Here is a 26,444-nt window from a genome sequence, read left to right on the forward strand (position 1 = left end):
TCCACAAACAAGGCAGCGCAATGCTGTTTTTTGTCCAAGGTACCAATAAGATCATTTGTCACAGCCATAGTAGCAGTAATGGTACTGTGACCAAATCTAAAGCAAGATTGAAAATCACTTAAAATATTATTATCAAATGAAAACTGTTTTAACTGCAAATTTACCTGTGATTCAAAGATCTTAGCCAGAACTGAAAGTTTGGAAATCGGACGGTAGTTATTCAACTCTGAGGGGTAAGTAAGGGGCGAACATAAGCAGCTTTCCACATTTTAGGTATCGAATTTGTCAAAAGACTAAAGTTAAAAATATAAATAATGGTCTCAGCAATAATATCTGCCGCCACCTTTAAAAGATATGGATCCAGATTGTCTGGACCTGCAGACTTTTTGTGGTCAATGTCTTTCAGAACTTTACAAACTTGAGCAACTGAAATGGGTTTAAAATCAAACAAATCTCGATTTCCATCAATTTCCATGGTGATAGAACAAGGGACTGAGGTACAGTATTTGCATTTGTGCTAGCAAATACAGACCCAGCACCGATAAATTATTTGTTAAACTCACTGACCATAGTGTTCTTGTGCTTTATTTCCTCTGAACCAACCAGAACATGTTCAGGGAGGCTTGAAGGAACGTGTGTACCTAACAAAGTTTTAATTCATTTCCAGAATTTTGAGGGGTTATTTAGGTTCTCTGTATTGACTTAAGATAAAATTCTGATTTAGAATTTCTGATCATTAAGGTACGCTTGTTCCTTAGGGTTCTAAACGTAGTCCAATCAGCAGAGGAGTTTGTAAATCTAGCTTGGGCTCATGATTTATTTCTTAAACGAATTAGCTCTGAAAGACTGTCAGAGAACCAGGGATTGTCCCTACCACTGATTCTAAACTTCTTAATGAGAACATGTTTATTAGAGATAGACAAAAAGATTGAATTAAAATATTCCCATGCCATTTTAACATCCGGAATTAGAGTAACTCTGCTAAGATCACTGTAGCACAAATCATGCAGAAAAGCCTGCTCTTCAAAATTTTTAAATATCTTTGAAAAATTAAACAGGGTTTTACCTTGGAAATTTTGCATTCCTAACACAAGTAATTGCACAATGATCGCTAACATCATTGCAAACTATGCCAATTGGAGTGTATTTTTAAGATTTATTTGTTATAATTAAATCAAGCTAGGTAGATTTATTTTGTATTTTGGAATTTGGCCTTGTTGGTGCATAATAAGTTGCACAAGATTTAAGGGTCACACAGTTCTTTAAAACAATCTGAGGTCCCTGAAAGCCAATCCTAATTTAAATCACTCATAAGGATGAATTCAGAGTCATTTAATTTATGTACAATATCTGAAATAGATTTAAGAGCATCCTTTGAAGTAGACGGGGGTCTATAACAGCCAACCACAGTGATATGAGAATCCTTTCATACACCCACTTTGATGGCCAAGACCTCAAACTGTTTATCTTTAGAGATTGTTAGAGTTTCAGAGCTAATAAGCTTGGATTTAACAAACATGGCAACCCCACCTCCTTTACCAACCCAATCAGTTCTATATACTTTGTAATGATTAATAGAAATTAATTCATCAGTTACCGATTTCTTAAACCAAGTTTCTGATAAAACCATTATGTCAGCATCAGTCGTATTTGCCCAAATGTTAATCATATCCATTTTAGGAACAAGACTTCTAACATTTAAATGTATAAAAACCAAGTCCTGTTCTTCTTTTAAAATCTGAGGGAGTAGGTAAACATTGCACAGAGGTAGTGGGCCCAGGATTGGGCTGAACATTTCCAGATAGCATCAATAAAAGCATAATCATACATCGCAATTTTGATTTGACAGAAAATGGTTTATAAGAAATGCCGTCACCTACAAACTGCGAGAAGAAATCCTCTGAGATGATAAAATAGTCCTTTAATATCATTAGATTCTGAGGATACAGGATCTCATTGACTTGCACTTGAGAATGGCAAATTTTCAATAGATGTCGTGGGCTGGTTGACTGGTGAAATGACTCACTAACTTTTGTCGAAGAAATTGAGAATCGTCTGTAATGTAACATGGTGAATTCACTCTCCCTGTAATGCCATTTAGTTCATTTAATCCAGGGTTGCATTGAATAAGCATCAAAAATATAAAAAAATTACATGATGTCAGCTAAAATGCCATTTTGTTAAGGACAGACCAGGTAGCAGTGTAGGAATCTTAAACTGAGCAGTGGAGGTGGTTAAATCCACAGACGAGGAGAAATACAGTCATTCTAGCTCATACAGGGTCCACATCTAATTCACAGTTTATGTGCTACAAGGTCATAATCAAAAATTCAGTAGCAGAAGCGAGTCACCCAGAGGATGCCGTAGAATTGGCTCCTATAGGTGCTGTACTCCAACAGGTGGATTCCAGGTAGGCCTAGGCCTCAAACAGTCCAGATTTAGAGTTCTGTGGTAATCCAGTAGCATCTAATAAAAGAGTATAATCCAGAGAACCTGAACTGAAGAAGAGATGTTGTCCTTGGAAAATACCACTCAATTAGGCCCAAATAACATAGAATATCACATATAAAAACATATAAAACTCAGACCTCAGGCACTGACACACAAACAATGGACTGACTTGGCTGCCATCTTGGATTGTTGAATGTTTGGTGCCAGTTTGTAAAAAAATAAAAAATTGTGGGTACAGTACAAATCCGTTAAAACAATCAATGGACAAAGCGGTGCCCAAAGGAAGTACCTTCCATTGTTCGAGATCATGGACGGTGTGCTGGGACATCATTCAGCTGTTATTGGAGAGACCACTCAGGACACCATGGCAGTCACAGTCGATGAGTTGTAAACGCTAACTTATCTTGCTGTCAAGCTAATGTTTACAAAAGATATAAACTTGATATTCAAGATAATTAGATAACATGATACCTCAGCTCGAGCTTCCCTCGAAATGGCCGGGGTGTGTGACGTTGGCACCAGGGTGGGGTGTTAAGGACAGGTTTTAGGGCAACACTGCAGGGCTATTGGCCCGATGGTGGGAATGCAGATCGATTTTGGTCTCGCGGCTCAAGGTCAGAGGCTATTGGCCCCAGCTGACCAGCTGATAGTCTTGGCTCACCCTGGCCTGATAGTGGAAATGTATCTCTTGCAAAGAGCTCTTTTTGCAATACTTTTGTGTTCCATTGAGGAAATAAAACCAAACTGGTTTCAAACACCATGAGGGTAATTGACAAAATTATAATTTTTTGTTTAACTATCCCTTCAACGTAGTTACAGCATACCTTAAAACTACATAACCAAATGCCTCAAAGTACTATGTTGCTTTATTACATTTAGATAGGAAACATTCAACCCACACACATAATCTTGACACTGCAGCAGTGATGTGTGATCAGCAAGGTCACATGCTTCAGGCTGCTATCACTTCATATTTAAGGTCATTGGAGAGCTTTCAAATGGTGCTTTGTGGTCCTCCTTATACCCTGAAGCATGAATGTTCATCACAAGTGATCATGGTTCGACCACAGCAAGAAACATCAAAGAAGAAGTCCACAGGGAAAAGACACTCACATAGAGAGCTATTGGTACTGGTGGTGTTTACACATTTTATTACGTTTACATCCGGTAAATCACATGACTGTCTTCTCAGGAGATCATTAATCTGAAGGCCAACTTGAAATTTAATCACCTTTTATTATTAAGTGGTCAAAGATATCTAGATGCGTTATATAGAGAAAGTTGATGCATATTTAAAAGATGTCCAAAATCGATTGTAATACAGAGTGGTGTAGTGGTCTAGAAGGTGCACCAAAAGACAGACATATTAACTGCAATACACAATCTTAGTAGTGTTTTGAAATGAGATTTCAGGGTTCTATTAACAGAGGAATCAGTAGACTGCAGTAGTCAGTTCAGTAGGTAAGTGAGAAACTAATAGAAGCAAAGGAGCTGGCATAGGCCAATACCTCTTTGAACCACAACAGAAAACTGTTGCAAACTGCACCAAGCACAACATCCAATTTTTTTGCTCTTTTTTTTTTTTTTTATGATTGTCAAATTTCTTTGGCTGTGATTTACACTGCCTCTTTCATGGTGAAAGTTTTTTTTGTTTTTTTTTTTTTTTCTGTTATTACATTATCTGCAAAATTGAAAATTATTTATTTAAATAATTTCATGGATACATTACTATGCCAACAAAAGTCTGGCAACCCCTTCATGGAATAACCAAGAGCGAACATTTTGTAAAATGTGGAGCCCTTATGCTTCACAAATAATGAACAGACAGTAAATTATGCACATCTGTCATATCACAATGATGACAATCTGTTCTTTAAAACTCATATTCCTGCCCTGAAGTTATGATTAGCCAAGCACTAACCACATTATGCTTAAAAACCTTTATGTTTTACACTTGTATGAGTGTGTGCGTGTCCTTATGTGTGTATTCAATGTGCAGATATCATATCGCAAAACTGTTTTCTTTCCAAAGTTTACAGTGATTTATATTACTTTTATACTTCACAGACAAGAAGAACATTTATCTGAAATTAATACTTCATGAAGAGATATGATACATACATTCATTCCAAAATCTTATCTGTTCCAGCTAGTAGAGCACTTCATTGCCATTTCTAAAGCGGTACATTATTGAAACATCAGATGAAACACTTGATATAAAAAAAAATATTGTGGAGACCAGGGGCAATTCTACCTTTTTTTTTTAACAGTTACTATTACAAATATACCTGCCATCTTTTGGTATAAAAAAACATATAGTTTGTGTAATAGTATAATTAAAGTATTATCCAGCTTGAGACGCGAAGAGAATCAAACAGGAGAGAAGGAATGGTGTGCCGTGTTTCAAAATCTTTATTTAGTCAGAGGTGCAAAATATGCAAATGAACTTTTAAGTTGCAGTATGTTTATTAATTTTACAGACTTTTAATTTTTAGTCTTTGTGGTTAGGGTTAGGGAAAGGTATAGCTGTAGGGTTGCTACAGCTCTCCAAATAAACATAACAAACACAGTATATAAATGTGACATCCAACTGCTGCAAGACTTCAGCATTTCACCAGTTATTCGAAGGGGGTGTAACTTGTAGTGGGCGTGCCCTGTAGTAGTCTTGCAGGACACAGAAAGACCATCCTCTTCGAAACACGCTTCATAAGTCTCTTTGAAACCTTTACGAATTATTGGATTCAAACCAATGGTTCGGAGTGCATATCAAACTGGCCAAGTCACATGATTTCCGCAAACGAGGCTTTCGAAACGTTTCGAAATGTTTCGCGGTTGGACGCTGGGGGTGTTGATCCCACAGTGAAACCCTGAATCAGAGTTAGTTCAACAACAACTAAATAAAATCAGACTGATTCAAACAAGAGTTGCCATACCATTATTTTAGATAAAATTAACCCTTACCTCCCCATTCTTAAATCCAATATCACAGAATAAATAAATAAGAGAGTTAAAGCAAACACCAAATACTACAACGAATAGGACGGATAAAAACATTTGCACAATAAAACAGAACAAATTTCCTTAAATAGCCACTTCCAAATGGTTACGCCCACTCACTAAAAACAGAAGATCAAGCCGCAAACTTCACAGGAACACTGTAAAATTATGAATAAACATCAAATTAGTCCTTGGACACGTTCAGTTCCATGATGGGAGAATGACTCATAGGCTCTCCATCACAAAACTGTATCTCAAATTACAGCATAAGCCTACTTCACAGTAATAATATAATTGATGTATTAGCTATTAATATCACTGAATAGTTTTCTGCATAGCAGTCAGGAATAATATGTGTTTAAAGCAAAAGTCTAAGTGGTGGCTATTTTATAATTATTTAAAATGGGTTAAATCCTTATTATTAAAATATATTGATCAGCTGAGTCACGAACAGTGTTGGGGAGAAGCTTGTACCTTGGGATGCTAGTTTCAAAGTATCTTCCCCAACACTGGTCAGTTTCTTTCATGAAATAATGTTCATTAAACACATTAAAGATTAAAAAAAATAAATAAAATGCATGCAATTTTTGTTTCATAACTAATGTTGCAACTACCTCTGACCTCACAGTAAAATTAAAAATCATCATGACTTTAGACAGCAGAAGAAAAATACATTTTAATTTCTTTCTTTTTTTATTTTGAGCAATAAAACAGCACAGAGCATGCAAATAAACAGTGCTTTGCAGCAGGTGTAGTTCATTCTTAGTAAGTTCACTTTCCTCAAATGTATCTTGTTACAGTTGCATATGTTATGCAAATGAATGCTGTTTTTAATACCTTTGAACCAACCATCAATGACAGACCAAAACAAGAATTAACATTTATTCATATATCTTTAATTATACATGCAACCAAATATAACAACACATGAAAACAAGATATTACACAGCATAACACATATGCACAGACTGTTTTATCACAGTGCACGGGTTGACATTGTACTTCCATTGACACCAAATGGATGAAAACAAGCCTGTGAGACATTAGTATTTTTTAATGAATGGCACTAGGATTTGGCATTTACTGTACATAGAAAGTAGAAGCATAATGTTTTGCATGCAGAGATGTTATGATAGTAATACTTGTCTAATAATCATCTGTGTTTGTGAAACCACTCCAGAGCAAATTATCTTGCAAGAAATTAGGCTTTCAAACTGTTTTCTATCAGAACAGCGAGGGACTTACAGACAGATAGTCATTGATTACTGACTTAGAGCAGACAGACCTGAGCACCTGTGCAGTTAATGTCCCACAGAGTGAATGAGAGGAGAGATCACACAGCCTCCAGGTCATTCACAACACATGTGGAAGGCACAGATTACCATCATGAATTCATGTAAGGAAGGTTATCATCATGTGCTTGAGCATTTGGATAATGATTTAAACTGAACTGAACCAGTGGTTTACCGCAAATCTCAACTCAGTGGGCCTGAAGTACTGTATATTTACAAAGTCTAGCTCTTATAACAGACTAAACAACTGCATTTTTAAAATCTACCTTTATCTGGAGTGCATATGAGACAGTAATTAACTAGTCTACTACAGGAATGCTACTGTAAATTTTGGTACATATAAATCTTTTTAAGAATGCTAATTTACACAGAATGAACAGTATCAGACATGAAAGCTAATGCACTTATTGTAAGTTGGTCTAAATAAGAACATTTGCTATAGGGGAGACAGGGGGCAAGTTGTCACAATGCTATATCTCTGTAGCTGTAAGAGTCAAAAGCCCAATTGCATAAATGCTTGTTTTCTCTTCCAGTGGTTTTACATGTTGCTTTAAAGGCATAGTTTGCAAATTCTATTTTCCAAACTGAAAAGCCAATTTCATCATATTTTTGTTGTAGCTGGTGGTAAAACTAGTGAGCACAATCCTAACCCTAAGTTACTTTTTGCATTTTTTTTTTTGTACATTCAGGCGAGAGTCAACTATATAATGAAGGTAGATTTTAAGATTTTAACCTTGTCCTTTTTTCAGGACAAGGGTATTTTCCATAAATGTCAGGTCGGGGCAGGTTGTCACAAATGTATTACATATTGTAATTGTATACAATTAATTAATTACTATTTCTGTTGGTCAAAACAATGTTTCGATATATTTGTATGTAAACTTTTTCATTTTTTGCTGTTTCGTGAATTGTTTTATATTTCATCATTGTATTTTAAAAGTATAAATGCAAACTGTTAAATACAGATATTTTGTGAATATAAACAGCAGATTTCTATTGTGAGAACTTATTCCATATAGTGTAGGTGTCCCGTGTGCTGTATGCTTTTTCCTGAGCACCAGGGCCATAGCAAGGTAACCTGGGCCCCCGGACTGTTGTTTACTCTGGGCACCTTTCCTATTAAAAAATACAGTTCAGAATTTGTTGTGGGGCCCCCTGGACATTTGGGCCCCTAGAATCGTTATCACATTTCACCCCACTAGCTACGGCCCTGCTGAGCACCAACGCTGGAAATATTCAATTGCTTGTTTAAAGTCAAGAATTCAATATATGTGTCTATACAGAAATTTACTAGCATAAATGATCCCAATGTGAGAAATATTAACTATATTTCAAACTATCCAGTCTCATATACATAAATGGTCATTTAATAGGTTGACCACATAAAATATAGATGCATGTAGGTGTAAAGAATAGAAACTTTTTTAGAATTCCTCATTGTGTTTCTGGTTATTCATTTATCTTTTTGGTAACACTTTTCAATATGGTTGTATTTGTTGAAATTTGTTAACATGAACTAACAATGAACAATACTTTTTCAGTTTTTATTAATAAAAATTCTTTTTTTTTTACTATAAATTCTTCTCCCTGCCCGGTAAGTGGTATGAGAATCACCAAAAACAAAAGAAGAAGAATGTGAAAGTGAAAGTGGAGATTGATAGTGAAAAAGGACTTAAATATTGATCTGTTTCTCACCCAAACTTATCATGTCGCTTCTGAAGATATAGATTTAACCACTGGAGTCTTATGAATTACTTTTATGCTGCCATTATTTGCTTTTTGGAGCATCAAAGTTTTGGTCACCATTTCACTTCATTGTTCAGTAGAAGAAAAAAAAAATCATCCACATCTGGGATGGCATGAGGGTGAGTAAATGATGAGATAATGTTTATTTTTGGGTGAACTATTTCTTTAAGAGCTACCATATGGCTACGTTCACACAGTCAGTAATTGGGATTTGGAACTGTTTTCAAAAACAGATGTAACTCTCAAAATGTCCTGGAGATTCAACAGCAGACTGGAGGGGATCAATTAATAAGAACAGGTAACTAAAGTCAGTTCCCTTCTGTAACTTGATAGCCTTGGGTAATGCTGGTAAACAAAGTGACAGATATTGTAGTAAATATAAAGACATTGCATTGCATTTACGTTGTGTCAGAATTATTGTAATTACAAGACGGCAGTTCAAAGATTCTTCTCAGAGAAATGGATCAAACCACTAGAGTTGTATGAATTACTTTCATGCTACCTTTTTGGAGCTTAAATATTTTGGACCCCATGGACAAACAATCATATATCCTTCAAATAATCTTTGTTTTTGTTCCATAGAAGAAATAAAGTAAGTTTTAGATGGCATTAGGATGGGTAAATAATGAGTGAATTATCATTTTGGGTGAACTGTTTTTTAAATCTAAACAGATCAATCACAGCATTTATATAACTGATTACTTTTGCTGCAATTAGGATTAAATATTAGCATTATAAGTAATTTATGTATTGGGAGATACATATGCTAAACTAGGCTAGCTACTGCAGATTACATCTGACCTAAAATTGCCACAAGCCTCTGGTATGCGTTTTCTTGATGTTTTCATATTCAGGCTTGGGATCTCAACATGACACTACCACACAATGAACTTTGGGTACAAAGTAAAAAACGTACTTACAACAGTGCAAAAATAGCAGCACAACTTCTTTCTCAAAGGAGACCAGGTGATATTTACCCTTAGTCATTTTGTCCGGGATTATAGTAACAGTGGGTTATTTTTAAAAGGCATTTTATGAAAGGAAAAAGATGCTGTAATCTTTAAGAAGCTGTAATTACTAATATGAACGATTCGCACAGGATTCAAATCACAGTGAAGAGCTGATAATTATTTCATTACCACACGTCCCCATATGAAACTAATCACGTTGTTATGGGGATTAAGAGAGCCCCAGATAGCACACGTACATCTCAGAGATGTCCGTTTTAGATCTTTTCATCTGGAAAGCATCACAATCTAATTAACATCTGCTAAACATCTTAAAAACATCAGATTTACAAACATTCTAAATCATAAATGTCTTAAAGACATTTGCTGAATGATATCCGAGACATACTTATTGACATACACTGGCAGCCGAAAGTTTGGAATAATGTACAGATTTTGTAAAGAAATTGGTACTTTTATTCACCAAAGTGGCATTCAACTGATCACAATGTATAGTCAGGACATTAATAACATGAAAAATTACTATTACAGTTTGAAAAAAAAAAAATTTGAACTTCTTAAACTACTTCAAAGAGTTCTCATCAAATAATCCTCCACGTGCAGCAATGTCAGCTTTTCAGATCCTTGGCATTCTAGCTGTCAGTTTGTCCAGATATCCAGTGACATTTCACCCCACACTTCCTGTAGCACTTGCCATAGATGTGGCCGTTTTGTCGGGCACTTCTCACGCACCTTAAAGTCTAGCTGATCCCACAAAAGCTCAATGGGGTTAAGATCCATAACACTCTTTTCCAATTATCTGTTGTCCAATGTCTGTGTTACTTTGCCCACTCTAACCCTTTTTTTTTTCCTCTCTCTCTTTCAAAAGTGGCTTTTTCTTTGCAATTCTTCCCATAAGGCCTGCACTCCTGAGTCTTCTCCTTACTGCTGTACATGAAACTGGTGTTGAGCAGGTAGAATTCAATGAAACTGTCAGCTGAGGACATGTGAGGTGTCTATTTCTCAAACTAGAGACTCTGATGTACTTATCATCTTGTTTAGTTGTACATCTGGCCTTCCACATCTCTTTCTGTCCTTGTTAGAGCCAGTTGTCCTTTGTCTTTGAAGACTGTAGTGTACACCTTTGTATGAAATCTTCAGTTTTTTGGCAATTTCAAGCATTGTATAGCCTTCATTCCTCAAAACAATGATTGACTGATGAGTTTCTAGAGAAAGCTGTTTCTTTTTTGCCATTTTTGACCTAATATGACCTCAAGACATGCCAGTCTATTGCATACTGTGGCAACTCAAAAACAAACACAAAGACAATGTTAAGCTTCATTTAACGAATCAGATAGCTTTCAGCTGTGTTTGATATAATGGCAAGTGATTTTCTAGTACCAAATTATCAATTTAGCATGCTTACTCAAGGATAAGGTGTTGGAGTGATGGCTGCTGGAAATGGGGCCAGTCTAGATTTGATCAAAAAGGACTTTTTTCAAATAGTGATGATGCTGTTATTTACATCAGTAATGTCCTGACTATACTGTGATCAGTTGAATGTCACTTTGGTGAATTAAAGTACCAATTTCCTTACCGAAACAGCAAAATCTGTACATTATTCCAAACTTTTTGGCCGCCAGTGTACGTCTTATAGACGTATTGCAAATGAGCAAAAAACTCTAATAATACGTCTTCCACATGTAACCACAAACATCAAATAGACGTCTGGGTGATGTACATGTGCTATCAGGGAGGTCGACAGCCCCAACATAGTAGCTCCAACATTGTAGTGACAGTAAAGAATAACTTGTGACGCAAGTGCCAAATGTATCTCAATGACATGACACTCGTTGACAAGTGTGGTTCCATTTAAACAGCACAAATCAACCCAACTTGCTCTGAAAATTTGGAAAGACACTTTGGTTAAAGAATGTGGTGACCTGTCTCAAAACTAATCAAATTGTGTAGGAACATTACCACATTTAGCACTCCAAACTGGAATGACAACTCTAGTCTGCTGCAATGTGAACATAGTCTACGTACTTTTGCGTCATTTCAGACATTCAACAAAGGAATCATAAATAGCTTTTTTGCAGCTACTTAGATATATACGCAAATTATGAAGGCATAACTGTCTGGAACATTTCTTCTCAATTGCAATATTACGAAACCCCTAATGTCTTTCAAGATTTTAAGTAAATTACTAGTTTCATGGCACCCAGAATACTTAGCTGTCATCCTTTCAAGACTTTGGAACCATTAGTAGACATTTTACAACATTTTACGACAGCGAACCCATATGTGCCGCAGTTGGTCTGTCTCCAATCTATACTGTATGTTGGTGCATTTCACATTGATGATTTTGCAGATGATTTTCAAGTTGTTCTTTATGTTTCATTTCCAACCACAGAGCACATGCACCAATTTAAATTGCATGCAATTTTCATAGTTGCAGTTTAATAATACAACATTAATGTCTACAACAAGTTGTTTTGCATGATTAATTTGACTAATGATTAGTACTTGGTTTTTTTTCCATTCACTTTTCGACAGTTGCTCTGTGTCCCTGGAGAGTGTGATATGATTCATACTGTCAGTCAAGTTTTATATTGTTCCATGGTCCATTAAGGCCTCCTTGAATCACTAACAAAATTACAATGTCTAAATATAATCTCAGTATCTACTATTGCCTCATTAGAACTGACTTACATCCTTGTCCATTAGAGAGTTGTTATTTTGATTGCCTTTCCTGTCTGTCCTACTTCTGCATTAACAAGTTTCTGTGTTTCAATGTCTTAGATGTCTTTAATTTCATGAGAAATCCAGCAGAGAATTCAGGAGTATAAGGAGAGCATAGATTACATAAATCATCACAAAGTCATATTTTCCATCTACATCAAGAATAACGGGGGGGGGGGGGGGGGGGGCATTCAGCTCTTAAGAAATTATCAAATGAAAGATTCTCCCAGTTCTTCTTGTCTCATGTTTCTCGCTTTGGTTTGATGTTACCTAGACATTCCAAAGATGTTCCTCAGGCTGTAGCAGCAGATTATCTCCTTGAGGGTCTTCCGCATCTCCTGACTTCTGAAAGCATAGATGAGTGGGTCGATGACGGAGTTGCACATGATCAGGATGAGGTACATGTTGAAGTGAGACATGAAGCACATGCAGTAGAGATTTCTGGGACATGAGATCATGAGTATGAGGTGTAGGAAGAATGGAGCCCAGCAGACAATGAAGATGCCCAGGAGAATGGTTAGAGTGATGGCCGCCTTCATACTCGCCCTCTGGTGGATGGAGTTGTAGCCAGACAGGGCGGCGATGCGCTTGACATGAGATCTGGCCAGCATGAACATGTGGCTGTAGAGCGAAGCCATGAGCACAAGCATGATAAAGAACATGGAGACCAAACACACAATGACGGATGTGCTGTCGGAATAGATTATGAACACAGTTCCGCAGCCTGTGCAGAAGGTCCAGATGCCTCCAATGATGAAGGCGGCCCTTCGCACCGTCATGATGTTGTGGTATCGTAGAGCATAGAAAATCGTAACGTAGCGATCTACAGCTATAGCTAGAAGGCTACACATGGAGGCCACCACTGAGATGCAGATCATGGAGTCAAACACATTATCCATCTGCCTGATAAAATGGTCATCCACCACCAGCTGTCGGTTGGTGAGCAAGTAGATGACGATGGTCTCCCAGGCATTGGAGACGCTCACCAGCATGTCAGCCACAGCCAAGCTGCAGACAAAGAAGTACATGGGCGAATGCAGGTTCTTGTTTTTCACAATGGCGCAGATGACCAGGATGTTCTCCAGCAGGCTTACGATGCCAAGGATGAGGAAGACCTCGGTTGCGATGTTGAGCTGCTCGCATGCTTTCGGCTTAGCATGGAATGGGCTCTCCGTGGCATTGAGGGGGTAGGAGACAAGGCTAGAGTTAACATGGAAGGCCCAAAGAGGGAGGGGAAGAGTTGTGGTCTGTGAGGTGTTCATCATGGAGATTGCAAATGTTGTAGACTTTCCTTGGAGTCACTGGGCTGGTTGGCAGGGCATCTTTATCCTGTGTGATATAAAATGGATAATGTTAAAACTAGGGAAACAACAATTTACATTCTCTGAATAAAAATGGTGCTTGCTAGGTATGTCGTAAAATTCTGATATATCCATTATTGATTGGCATGTTATTTTATCAATGTATTTTTGAGGCATCAATATATTAACATTAGCTGACATTTAAATTAGAAGCCTAATTTGATAGCTTTCCAATTCACTCAGTTGTTCTTCTATTGAATGTCTGGCATAATAGCATTGGAGACCAGAAGAGATATATCATTTATTGAAGCAGGTCGCAAGGCACAGGCATCATAATATAGGACAGGTATTTTAGAGCTCCTTGTACAGGACGCATACACACAAAAGTTACGAAGGTTTTTCTACTTCTTCAAGAATGAAAGTGACTTTCATTAGTTTATAGGTTAGTGTATGAAACTGTATGGTTTAATGGTGCAAACTGACTGATTAGAAATTATAATGTAATTTCTCAGTGTGTCGCCTTGAAGAGGTTTTATTCAAGCTGTCAAACCACAAAAAAACATACTTGTAACTGAAAATACATCGTATAGGCTCTATGAAAGATACTTATACACAATATATCATACAGTAATTACTAGAGTAAATAATCTATGTCCTTTAATAATGATTTGGGTTGAATTTAATGGAAAATAATACGAGTGAAAGTAGGGAATCTCAATGTAGTAATCAGTTGACGTTTCCAAATCAGGATGGGCGTTTCTAAACCATCTCAATGGTTTGAAAATGCCCACTGATTGGGAAAAGCTCAATTTTGTTCTGCAAACACATAAGTCTTGATTTTTTTCACTTATTGTGCAGGCTGCCAAAAATTGTAAATCAGATTGTTTCCAGAAGTAATAGCACACCTACCAACAAGTCACTCAATTTGAGGTGTCATGTCCATAGCATTACTTTCTCTGTAAGTGTAACTGTAACCTTGATTAATTTATTTTTTATTAAAGAAAAAGAGAGACAAGTCTAAATACATTTTTGTGGTTATCAAATGCTGTCGATTGAGCTTCACTTGTTCTGAACCTGGAATATTCCTTTAAGTAGTAGCTACCGTTACTTCGAAACTCTTAAGCGGGGCGCAGCTTGTCAGGGTGCCTCAGATAATGCTGGGGCACAATATTGCCAATGCCAAGATCCACCACTGCATAGTAAAAACAGTGTAGGACAAGTTACATGACACAGTTTAATAGGATTAAAAGTTTGTTCAAATCCCTAAGAATGCGTAATATTAATAGTGATGCTTGCCATTACTAACACCCCTTCAGTACGTACTATACAGTAGATTGTTGTCGGAACAGGAGTATATTTAGGATTCCAATCAATTTGCATTCATGTGTCTAGTAATACATTTTCAAGGATATTAACCAGGTAACGCATTCTAACGTTTTTATTTTCTAGCTTTTACGGATGTCGCCTGCAGCAGGGCAAACCTTTGATCGCAAGCAGACCCCAAATGACACCTACTTTTTATAGTTATGAATTCTTGTCTGCCACTAATTCATCATCTCTTTCTTTAATCTTTAAGCCAGCATCTTAAAAGGCAGAAAGAACTTGATTTGCACCAAGGTCTTTATCTACTGCATGACTTGAATCTAAGCACTTCCTCTAAAGCATTTCATATGATCATCTGTTTCGTGACAGATGGCCAGTACGTTTTTAAAACAAGCCCATTGTTCACAAAAACGCCTCTGCAAGTTTTTTATTTTTTTTTACCATTGAATTTGTTTTCTTGTAAAAGAGCCATATTTAGTGCGACTACTGTTAAGCATTGCTCAGATCTTAGGATAAAGGATCTACTATTTGAACGTGTGCGTCAGTGGTTTTTTCTATCTGTAAATGAGGTGTTTGTGGTCTGTTATCTTCTGATCAATTAACAGTTATGAGTCACCGTAGGTCAGCCCATATACTGAGGTTTTGTAAGTGTCCCTTCATGAAAAACTACAATAAAATCATAAACTGCAGTTTTAGCCAAGCTAAACCACATGATTGTAAAAGAAAGTTGGGATGATTGTGAGAACAGTAAATAACTGTTTTTGTATTTTTTTAAGAAAATATAAGTGTTGCATCTACATAGTATGCTGCTATATGGTTGCTAGGGTGTTACTAAGTGATGCTAGGGTCTTCTAGGTGCTTGCCAGTGCATAGATAAGTGGCTGTTATGGTGTTCTGGGTGATTGCTTACTGACCAAGTCTAAAGAGCCCATCCCAAAGCCTGTGAAATTTTGGTTCCCTATCTGTCACTCACTCGACGTTGTGTCGATGTAGTGACACTAGGGGTCACTCTTGGGAGCCCCAAACACCTCTGCTTTTTTGAAAAAAGGCCAATGAGAATTGGCATGCCACTCCCCCGGACATACGGGTATAAAAGGAGCTGGTATGCAACCACTCATTCAGATTTTCTCTTCGGAGCCGAGCAGTTCTATTCATTGAAGCTGAATTCATCTGCGAAGTTCATTCACCTCATCTGCTGGATTCTACGGTACATTTCAGCGGCTTCTCCCCCTCTGCACCCGTGGAGTGCAGAGAATGCCCCTGGGCGCTTTGGCAGAAACAACTAAAAGAGTATATTCTAGAAAGAGTATATTTTCTTTCTAAAAGAGCGGCACACACAGAACGTCTTTTTAAAGATGCATTTCCATTTGTGTGTTATTCTTGGTTGCGGTCGATATATCTCCGCTTCTGATGGCTGCGATCGCTGTCTTACGTGTCTGGGCACTGCCCACGTGGAGACATTGTTCGTGGATGAGTCATGTCCTCATTGCGAGAACATGACCATGGCAACGTTGCGGTCGCGGCTTGCTCCTTGCACCGGTCCATCTACCTACGGGTTTGAAGCCGCATCGGTTAGCACTGGGGGCGATCTGGGGACATCAATGGGACCACCTCTGCCGGGTATCCCCCCACAGACCTCCCATTCCCCAGCACGCTCGCTTGCCCCAATCAGGCTCTCGCACGAGACCGCCGGCTCAGCGCGAGTTCGACTTGTCGTTCGGAACTCCGGAAGACGATGAGTTATCGAGCGCAGCATCGGAGAGCGGGCTCGTCCAGTCTGACACAGAGGCTTCGGCTGGGCTTCCTCCTTCGGGAACGGTTGCCCAGTCTCATGCCGACGTGGAAATGACGGACATGCTTTCCCGGGCGGCCGCAAGCATTGGGCTAGAGTGGAACCCTCCACTCTCCCCTGAACCCTCGCGGCTCGACCATCGGTTCCTGGGCAAGGGCGCCGCCCACGGCCATGCCCCGCCCCCGTTCCTGTCTTCACAGAAGTGCATGAGGAGCTGACAAGATCGTGGGAGGCACCTTTTACTGCCCGGTCCCAGTCTTTCAGCTCCCCCGCTCTCACTACCCTCGATGGTGGAGCGGCCAGGGGGTATTCGGTGATCCCTCAGGTGGATAAGGTGCTCGCGGTGCACTTGTGTCCGCAGAGCGCCGCCACCTAGCGCGGGCACCCGAAGCTCCCGTCAATTGCCTGTAGGTTTACGTCGTCCCTGACGACTGTGGCCTGCGGTGCTGCTGGACAAGCTGCCTCTGCCCTGCACACCATGGCTCTCCTGCAAGTACACCAAGCCAAGGCGCTAAAAGAACTGCACGAGGGTAGTTCTGACCTGGGATTGATGCAGGAACTGCGCTCGGCGTCCAACCTCCCTCTCCAGGTGATGAAGGTCATTGTGCGGTCTCTTGGGCAGGCGATGTCCACCCTGGTGGTCCAGGAGCGCCACCTCTGGCTCAACTTGGTCGAGATGGAAGAGGCGGATAAGGCATGGTTTCTTGATGCCCCCATTTCCCAGGTTGGCCTGTTTGGGGACGCCGTCAAGGACTTTTCCCAGCAGTTCTCAGCGGTGAACAAGCAGATGGAGGTCTTACAACATATCCTGCCCCGGCACGGCTTAAGACCCCGCTCCGCCGCAGTCCGCCCCCGTGGCCCGGCTCCAGCATGGAGCCCTCCGCAGGAAGCAGACGCCACCCGAACTCAAGGAAGGCTTCGCAACGCCCCCGAGACGGGCGACCCAGGGGCGAGGAGACCCACTTCTCTAGGGCTGGTCGACAGACCACTCCATCCCCTGGTTGAGGGCTGGGAGGAGAATCTTTTGTCGCCACATGCCCAGGAGGCTGTGGCACCCAAAATCCTGACAAAAGAATGGTTCCCTCGTCTCCTGGGTCACATGTCCGGTGTGCACGGCCGTTATCACGATCACCGTCCACCGTCCCATCTTTGCAGGTATGGTCCCCCAGCCCTTGTGCGCCCAGCTGTGGCACAAACATGCCCACACAGGATTGGGTCCGGTGGACTACGGGGACGAGACTCCTCCTCCCCCCTCCTCGGCCAATCTTATGGTGGGCAGCAGGAGCCAGGTAAGTGCTTCGATGTCCCTGGACTCAGCATTGCCACGGGGCTCGAATCCCCTCGACGTGGCACCTCGAGCTCCGCCACGCCATGAGGCCCAACCCGCCGGTATGTCCGACGTGATCAATCCCTTGGTCCCCCTCGCCCGGAGTTTGGACACGTGGCTCGTGCTTTCCAACCCGTCGCGTTGGCTGACCCAGACTGTCCGACTCGGCTACACAATTCAGTTAGCCAAGTGCCTGCCCAGGTTCAGCGGCGTCCACTTCACCTTGGCGAAGGGCGAGAATGGCGCTAACTTGTGTGCGGAGATCGCTACCCTTCTGCGCAAGGGCGAGATAGAGCCTGTCCCTCCAGCCGAGAGGGACAGCCTGTCCCTCCAGCCGAAAGGGCTCTACAGCCCTTACTACATCGTACCGAAGAAAGGCAGTGGGTTGCAACCAATCCTGGACCTGCGAGTACTGAACCAGGCTTTGCACAGACTCCCGTCCAAGATGCTGACACAAAAATGCATTCTAGCGAGCGTCCGTCATCAAGATTGGTTTGCGGTGGTAGATCTGAAGGACGCGTACTTTCACGTCTCAGTCTTACCTCAACACAGACCCTTCCTGCAGTTTGCCTTCGAAGGCCAAGCATAAACAAGTACAAGGTCCTCCCCTTCGGCCTGTCCCTGTCCCCTCGCATCTTCATGAAGGTCACAGAGGCTTCCCTTGCTCCGCTAAGGGAAGTGGGCGTCTGCAACCCTCAACTATCTCGACGACTGGCTAATCCTAGCTCACTCTCGAGAGTTGCTGTGTGCACACAGGGACCTCGTGCTCCGGTACCTCAGCCGACTGGGGCTTCAGGTCAACTGGAAAAAAAGAGCAAGCTCTCCCCGGTTCAGAGCATCTGTTTTCTCGGACTGGAGTTGGACTCATTCTTGACGACAGCGTGCCTCATGAACGAGCATGCACAGTCGGTGCTGAACTGTCTGAAGGCGTTCAGACGGAGAGCAACAGTTCCACTGAAAATTTTCAGAGGCTCCTGGGGCATATGGCATCCATGCACTGAGATGGGCATGGCGCCATGGGACACATCGCGTGGCCATCACGCCGATCTGTCACCGCCTCTTCAGCCCTTGGACCGACCTTGCATTTCTATGGGCAGGGGTTCCCCTAGAGCAAGTCTCCAGGTGCATCGTGGTTACAACAGACACCTCCAAAACGGGCTGGGGCGCCATATGCAATGGGCACACAGCCGCCGGCTCCTGGACTGGCCCACAGCTGCGTTGGCACATCAACTTCCAAGAGTTGTTGGCAGTACTGCTTGCCCTGCAGAGGTTTCGGCCATTGATCCAGGGCAAGCACGTGTTGGTCCGGACAGACAACACAGCATCGGTAGTGTACATCAACCACCAAGGCGGTCTACGCTCCCATTGCATGTCACAACTCGCCCGCCATCTCCTCCTCTGGAGTCAGCAGCGCCTCAAGTCGCTACGAGCCACTCACATCCCGGGCGACCTCAACACCGCAGCGGATGCACTGTCACATCAGGTTACCCTCAGGGGAGAGTGGAGACTCCACCCTCAGGTGGTCCAGCTGATTTGGAGTCAATTTGGTCAAGCACAGGTAGAACTGTTTGCTTCCCAGGAATCCTCCCACTGCCCGCTTGGTACACCCTGATCGAGGCACCCCTCGGTATAGATGCACTGGCACACAGCTGGCCCCTGGACTACGCAAATATGCATTTTCCCCAGTGAGCCTATATGCACAGACCATGTGCAAGGTCAGGGAGGACGAGGAGCAGATCATCCTAGTAGCACCCTACTGGCCCACCCAGACATGGTTCTCGGATCTCACGCTCCTCGTGATAGCCCCACCAACCCCCCCCCCCCGGTTAATTCCCTGAGGAAGGACCTTCTTTCTCAGGGACAAGACACCATCTGGCACCCATGACCAGACCTCTGGAATCTCGATGTCTGGCCCCTGGACAGGACGCAGAAGACCTAAGTGGCCTACCACCCGCAGTGGTAGACACGATCACTCAGGCTAGGGCTCCCTCTACGAGGCGCCTGTATGCCTTGAAGTGGCATCTGTTTGCTAAGTGGTGTTCTTCCCGACGTGAAGACCCCCAGAGATGCGCAGTCGGATCAGTGCTTTCCTTCATGCAGGAAAGGCTGGATGGGTGGCTGTCCCCCTCCACCCTGAAGGTGTATGTAGCCGTTGTTTTGGCACATCACGATACAGTAGATGGTAAGTATTTGGGGAAGCACGACTTGATCATCATGTTCCTGAGAGGTGCCAGGAGGTTGAATCTCTCCAGACCACACCTCGTTCCCTCATGGGACCTCTCCGTAGTCCTTCGGGGTCTACAGGGAGCTCCCTTTGAGCCCTTGGAGTCAGCTAAGCTTAAGGCACTCTCTTTGAAGACTGCCCTCCTGAATGCGCTCGCTTCCATCAAAAGGGTAGGGGACATGCAGGTGTTCTCTGTCAGCGAATCATGCCTGGTGTTTGGTCTGGGTTACTCTCACGTGATCCTGAGACCCCGACTGGGCTATGTGCCCAAGGTTCCCACGACTCCTTTTAGGGATCAGGTGGCAAACCTGCAAGCGCTGCCCCAGGAGGAGACAGACCCAGCCTTGGCATTGCTGTGTCCGGTGCGAGCTTTACGCATCTATTTGGATCGCACGCAGAGCCTTAGAAGCTCCGAGCAGCTCTTTGTTTGCTTTGGTGGACAGCGGAAATGAAGCGCTGTCTCCAAACAGAGGATTTCCCACTGGGTCATCGACGCCATTACAATGGCATATAAGGCTCAGGACTTGCCACCCCCTGCAGGGTTATGAGCCCACTCCACCAGGAGTGTGGTGGCCTCCTGGGCCCTGGCCAGTGGCGCCTCTTTGGCAGACATCTGCAGAGCAGAGGGCTGGGCAACACCCAACACCTTTGCGAGGTTCTACAATCTCCGGGTTGAGCCAGTCTCGTCCCGTGTATTGGCAGGCACGAGCAGGTAAGTTCCGGGACAACTGGCTGGGTGTACCACTTGCGCATAGCGCCTTTCCCCTCCCTTGAGGTGACGACATGCGCTCTTGACTCCCAGTCATGTTCACAGACTGTGATCCCTGGATGACTTTCCTCCTTAGCCCTCTGGCAGCTGAGTTTGCGGAGAAACTCGCTGACTGGCCCAGTACGTGCGCTAATGAGCCCCTGTACTGAGGTAGGTGCTCCACATGTGCTCGTTCCCCGCATGCGACCCCATGTGATATCTTCTGCAAAAATTGTTTCCCTGATGGCAAACTGTGTCTTCCTTTGGCAGAGGCCCCTCTGCCCCCAGTCACCATGCTCTGTAGAAACTCCTCCCCCTTCGGGTAGGACCTACCATGGGACCTCTCCATATGACATACTTCTGACAAGACTCAGTAAGACCATGTGACATATTCCACACAAAATACCCCCCCCCCCTTTTTTAGGCAGGGTGTGGTCTCCGCGGTGTCTTCCCCTTGGCAGGGACAACCCCCTACGCAGACACTTATGGCTCCAAGTCAGTTAACAAATTCCACTCTTTTTGGGGAGAAAAGAGAGGGAAAAGATGCCTCGGCTGGGCTGGCCTGTCCCTATAGTTGGGCAGTCGACTTGTTCCTGATGGACCATTCGACACTCATAAGAGTGTTGGGGGAGGTTATGTGACGGCCTGGTACGCTGGCTACGAGGCACACAGCAGTCTGCCTGTCACACACCACCAGTTCAAGCAACACAGTTCAGCTAGTTGTGGTGTTTTGTATAGGGACCCCTAGTGTCACTACATCGACACAACGTTGAGTGAGTGACAGATAGGGAAAGTCCTGGTTATTTTCTTAACCTCCGTTCCCTGATGGAGGGAATGAGACGTTGTGTCCCTCTTGCCACAATGCTGAACTACCCACTAAAATGGCCAGGACCTGGTCTCGGCTCCTCAGCACAAAACCTGAATGAGTGGTTGCATACCAGCTCCTTTTATACCCGTATGTCCGGGGGAGTGGCATGCAAATTCCACTCGCCAATTCTCATTGGCCTTTTTTTTTAAAAAGCAGAGGTGTTTGGGGCTCCCAAGAGTGACCCCTAGTGTCAATACATCGACACAACGTCTCGTTTCCTCCATCAGGGAACGGAGGTTATGAAAGTAACCAGGACGTTTCTAGCTATGGCTCAGGTCCTCAGTGTAAAACTAGGGGATCTTTTCACCTGTTTGCTATGAGAAAATTGTAAATCTGATCACTTAGAAAAAAAGATGTATTAGCACATCTTTCCTCAAACAAGCTGCATAATTTGAGGTGTCATTCTGTAGCACAAAATTTGCCAAAATTAGCCACCAAAATGAATTGTAAATTTGCTGTGCTGAAGTTGTATGTTAGGTATTTGTAGAAATCTTTAAGCCTAAGTAAGAGTAAAAGTAATAGTGATACTTGCCTTAGCAAACACCACTAATGAATACCAGGGTTGGACAAGTCAAACCGCATAAAAGACAAAAACAACTTTGGTCTCTGTTTCTTACTAATGACTTCCTACAGAAGCCTATAATGTCAGCATGAAACATAGATGTTTATGAGCTCACAGTGAGTTACTATTGTATATTTTTAATGCAAAAACAATTATCTTTTGGCGAGCTAAATGCTAAATGTATGGTGTAGGAGGTGAGAGTTGCAAGTAGTGTTTAAGGTCCATTTTTAACTTTTAATGTAAATAGTGGTGCTTCCTATTGCTCATACATAAGGCTCATAAGAACCCCTAACCTTAATTGTTTAGTATCCTGCAGTGATTGTGCTATACGGGCATGAATTATTCCTCAAATTGTGCAGAATGTTTAGGAGAGGTGTGCTCTAACTCTTCTATGAAGTTGTAAAAAATAACATAGACTCACACTTATATAGGAATAGAATTTAAATAGGAATATATATGTGCATCAAAAAAGTCATGTGTCTTTGCCTCAACAAGCCATGTGTATACATAATTCACTCAGAGAACTGCATCTGTAATGTTTATTCTGTCTATTCTGAAATGCCAAAACCTGTCTTGCTTTCACTCCCAGACATGAAGTTCGGCAAAGCATTTCATCTGTGTGCATGCTCTAAAATGCAATCATTTATTTCATTTAATAAAAAAGATACAGAGCCTTTTAAACTTCCATTTTGACGATTTTGTTCTTTTAAACACAAGGGATGGGGACCCTGCTTTATTCGCAAATTGTTTTTGCAATTTTCCAATTTTGCGTATAAATTCAATTCATAATTTGTATGGAAACATAGCTCTAGAGACTTTTGACTTAGGCTTGTAAACAGTCACCTAGCACTACCACAACAATCACTCACAACACCGTAGCTACCACTTAACAATTTGTTTCAAAACATTAAAATTATTTCAAATTTTAGAATGCGTCATGTCGTCCGCCAGACATGCCCCCCTTTAATTTACCCTGCCACTTACACTTTACCAGTCATGTTTAGAAATATGTTTGAAAAGACAAAGACTATTGTGCAATGGGTAGCCCTATTTATATCTGAAAGAATCCCGATATACAGTTGTGCTCAAAAGTTTGCATACCCTGGCAGAAATTGTGAAATTTTGGCATTGATTTTGAAAATATGACTGATCATGCAAAAACTGTCTTTTATTTAAGGATAGTGATCATATGAAGCCATTTATATCGCATAGTTGTTTGGCTCCTTTTTAAATCATAATGATAACAGAAATCACCCAAATGGCCCTGATCAAAAGTTTACATTCCCTTGAATGTTTGGCCTTGTTACAGACACACAAGGTGACACACAGGTTTAAATGGCAATTAAAGGTTAATTTCCCACACCTGTGGCTTTTTAAATTGCAATTAGTGTCTGTGTATAAATAGTCAATGAGTTTGTTAGCTCTCACATGGATGCACTGAGCAGGCTAGATACTGAGCCATGGGAAGCAGAAAAGAACTGTCAAAAGACCTGCATAACAAGGTAATGGAACTTTAAAAAGATGGAAAAGGATATAAAAAGATATCCAAAGCCTTGAAAATGCCAGTCAGTACTGTTCAATCACTTATTAAGAAGTGGAAAATTCAGGGATCTCTTGATACCAAACCAAGGTCAGGTAGACCAAGAAAGATTTCAGCCACAACTGCCAGAAGAATTGTTCGGGATACAAAGAAAAACCCACAGGTAACCTCAGGAGAAATACAGGCTGCTCTGGAAAAAGACAGTGTGGTTATTTCAAGGAGCACAATACGATGATACTTGAACAAAAATGAGCTGCATGGTCAAGTTGCCAGAAAGAAGCCTTTACTTCACCAATGCCACAAAAAAGCCCGGTTACAATATGCCCGACAACACCTTGACATACCTCACAACTTCTGGCACACTGTAATTTGGAGCGATGAGACCAAAATGGAGCTTTATGGCCACAACTATAAGCGATATGTTTGGAGAGGGGTCAACAAGGCCTATAGTGAAAAGAAAACCATCCCCAGTGTGAAGCATGGTGGTGGCTCTCTGATGTTTTGGGGGTGTGTGAGCTCTAAAGGCATGGGGAATCTTGTGAAAATTGATGGCAAGATGAATGCAGCATGTTATCAGAAAATACTGGCAGACAATTTGCATTCTTCTGCATGAAAGCTGCGCATGGGACACTCTTGGACTTTCCAGCATGACAAGACCCTAAGCACAAGGCCAAGTTGACCCTCCAGTGGTTACAGCAGAAAAAGGTGAAGGTTCTGGAGTGGCCATCACAGTCTCCTGACCTTAAAACCATTGAGCCACTCTGGGGAGATCTCAAACGTGCAGTTCATGCAAGACGACCAAAGACTTTGCATGACCTGGAGGCATTTTGCCAAGAAGAATAGGCAGCTATTCTACCTGCAAGAATTTGGGGCCTCATAGACAAATATTACAAAAGACTGCACGCTGTCATTGATGCTAAAGGGGGCAATACACAGTCTTGCAGATTTTGAACAGGGGTCATTTCATTTTTTTTCTTTGTTGCCATGTTTTGTTTTATGTTTGTACCATTCTGTTATAACCTATAGTTGAATATGAATCCCATAAGAAATAAAAGAAATGTGTTTTGCCTGCTCACTCATGTTTTCTTTAAAAATGGTACAGATATTATCAATTCTCCAAGGGTATGCAAACTTTTGAGCACAACTGTATATCGATGATCACTGGGAAAATCTTCAGATTATCGATGCGTCAAAAAGGTATCGATCCCAAGCCTAGTGCTTGCCCTTGCCCATGCAAAACTTTTCGGCAGAATGCTAGGGTGTTGTGGGTGGTTGCGAGGAGATTCCCAGTGGATTCCAGGTGGTTGATTGGAACCCAACACCAAGTGTCTTTAATATTCTGGTTCCTAGAAATTACCCAGGTCACTCTTTCTATGTAAATCAATTTGGGATTTTTTAAAGTATAGGACTCTGCAGAAAAATAATGGTTGTTTTCCATTCTGTGGGTGTTATCAAACCAGGATGGGCATTTCTAAACTATCCAGTGAAAGTAGGGAATATCAATGTAATAATCAGTGGCTGTTTCCAAACCAGGATGGGCATTTCTAAACTATCCAATGAAAGTAGGGAATCTCAATGGTTTGAAATGCCCACTGAATGGGAAAAGCCCATTTTTGTTCTGCAGAGATATGAGTCTTGATTTTTTTTCACTTATTGTGTCGGCTGCCAAAAATTGTAAATCAGATTGTTTCCAGAAGTAATAGCACACCTGCCAACAAGCAACTCAATTTGAGGTGTCATGTCCATAGTACCAGTCGTGGGTCTGAACACATGATTGGACCCATTTACTTTCTCTGTAAGTGTAACTGCGACCTTGATTTATTTATTTTTATTAAAGAAAAAGAGAGACAAGTCAAAATTAATTTTTGTGGTAATCAAATGCTGTCGATTGAGCTTCACTTGTATTGAACCTAGAATATTCCTTTAAGTAGTAGCTACCGATACTTCGAAACTCTAAAGCAGGCGCGGCTTGTCAGGGTGCCTCAGATAATGCTGTCGCCCTAGATGACTGCCTATATTTCCAGTGCCAAGATCCATCACTGCATAGCAAAAACAGTCTAGGACAAGTTACATGACAAAGTTTAATAGGGTTAGAAGTTGTTTCAAATCCCTAAGAATGTGTAATATTAATAGTGATGCTTGCCTTTACTAACACCCCTACAGAACGTACTATATAGTAGATTGTAGTTGGAACAGGGATGTATTTAGAATTCAAAATCAATTTGCATTCATGTGTTAAGTAATACATTTTCAAGGATATTAACCAGGTAACGCATTATGAAAAAAGTCATTTTTATTTTCTAGCTTTTCCGGATATCGCCTGCAGCAGCAGGGCAAACCTTTGATCACAAGCAGACCTCAGATGACACCTACGTTTTATAGTTATGAATTCTGGTCTGCCACTAATTCATCATCTCTCTCTTTAATCTTTAAGACAGCATCTTAAAAGGCATGATCTGCACAAGGTCTTTAGCTACTTCACGACTTGAAATCCAAGCACTTCCTCTTAAACCTCAATCAAGATGGTGCCGGTGTGCGTGGCTTGCCATCTACTGTCCGGCGTGTTCCCCACTTTGTTTGTTTT

General features: G+C 41.7%; 1 protein-coding gene across 1 annotated transcript in view; it reads right to left on the minus strand.

Annotated features, from left to right (window-relative positions):
• Positions 1-12,363: 12,363 nt before the first annotated feature.
• Positions 12,364-26,444, minus strand: part of LOC127424851 (melanocortin receptor 5-like) — a 42,724-nt gene continuing 28,643 nt past the window's right edge. The window contains exon 2 of the mRNA XM_051670341.1: positions 12,364-13,504. Within this exon, the coding sequence (XP_051526301.1) occupies positions 12,442-13,440 (999 nt within the window). The 5' untranslated portion in view covers positions 13,441-13,504 and the 3' untranslated portion in view covers positions 12,364-12,441. The remainder of the gene's footprint in view (positions 13,505-26,444) is intronic.

This window comes from Myxocyprinus asiaticus, chromosome 34 (assembly GCF_019703515.2).
Source record: "Myxocyprinus asiaticus isolate MX2 ecotype Aquarium Trade chromosome 34, UBuf_Myxa_2, whole genome shotgun sequence".
Lineage (NCBI taxonomy): Eukaryota > Metazoa > Chordata > Actinopteri > Cypriniformes > Catostomidae > Myxocyprinus > Myxocyprinus asiaticus.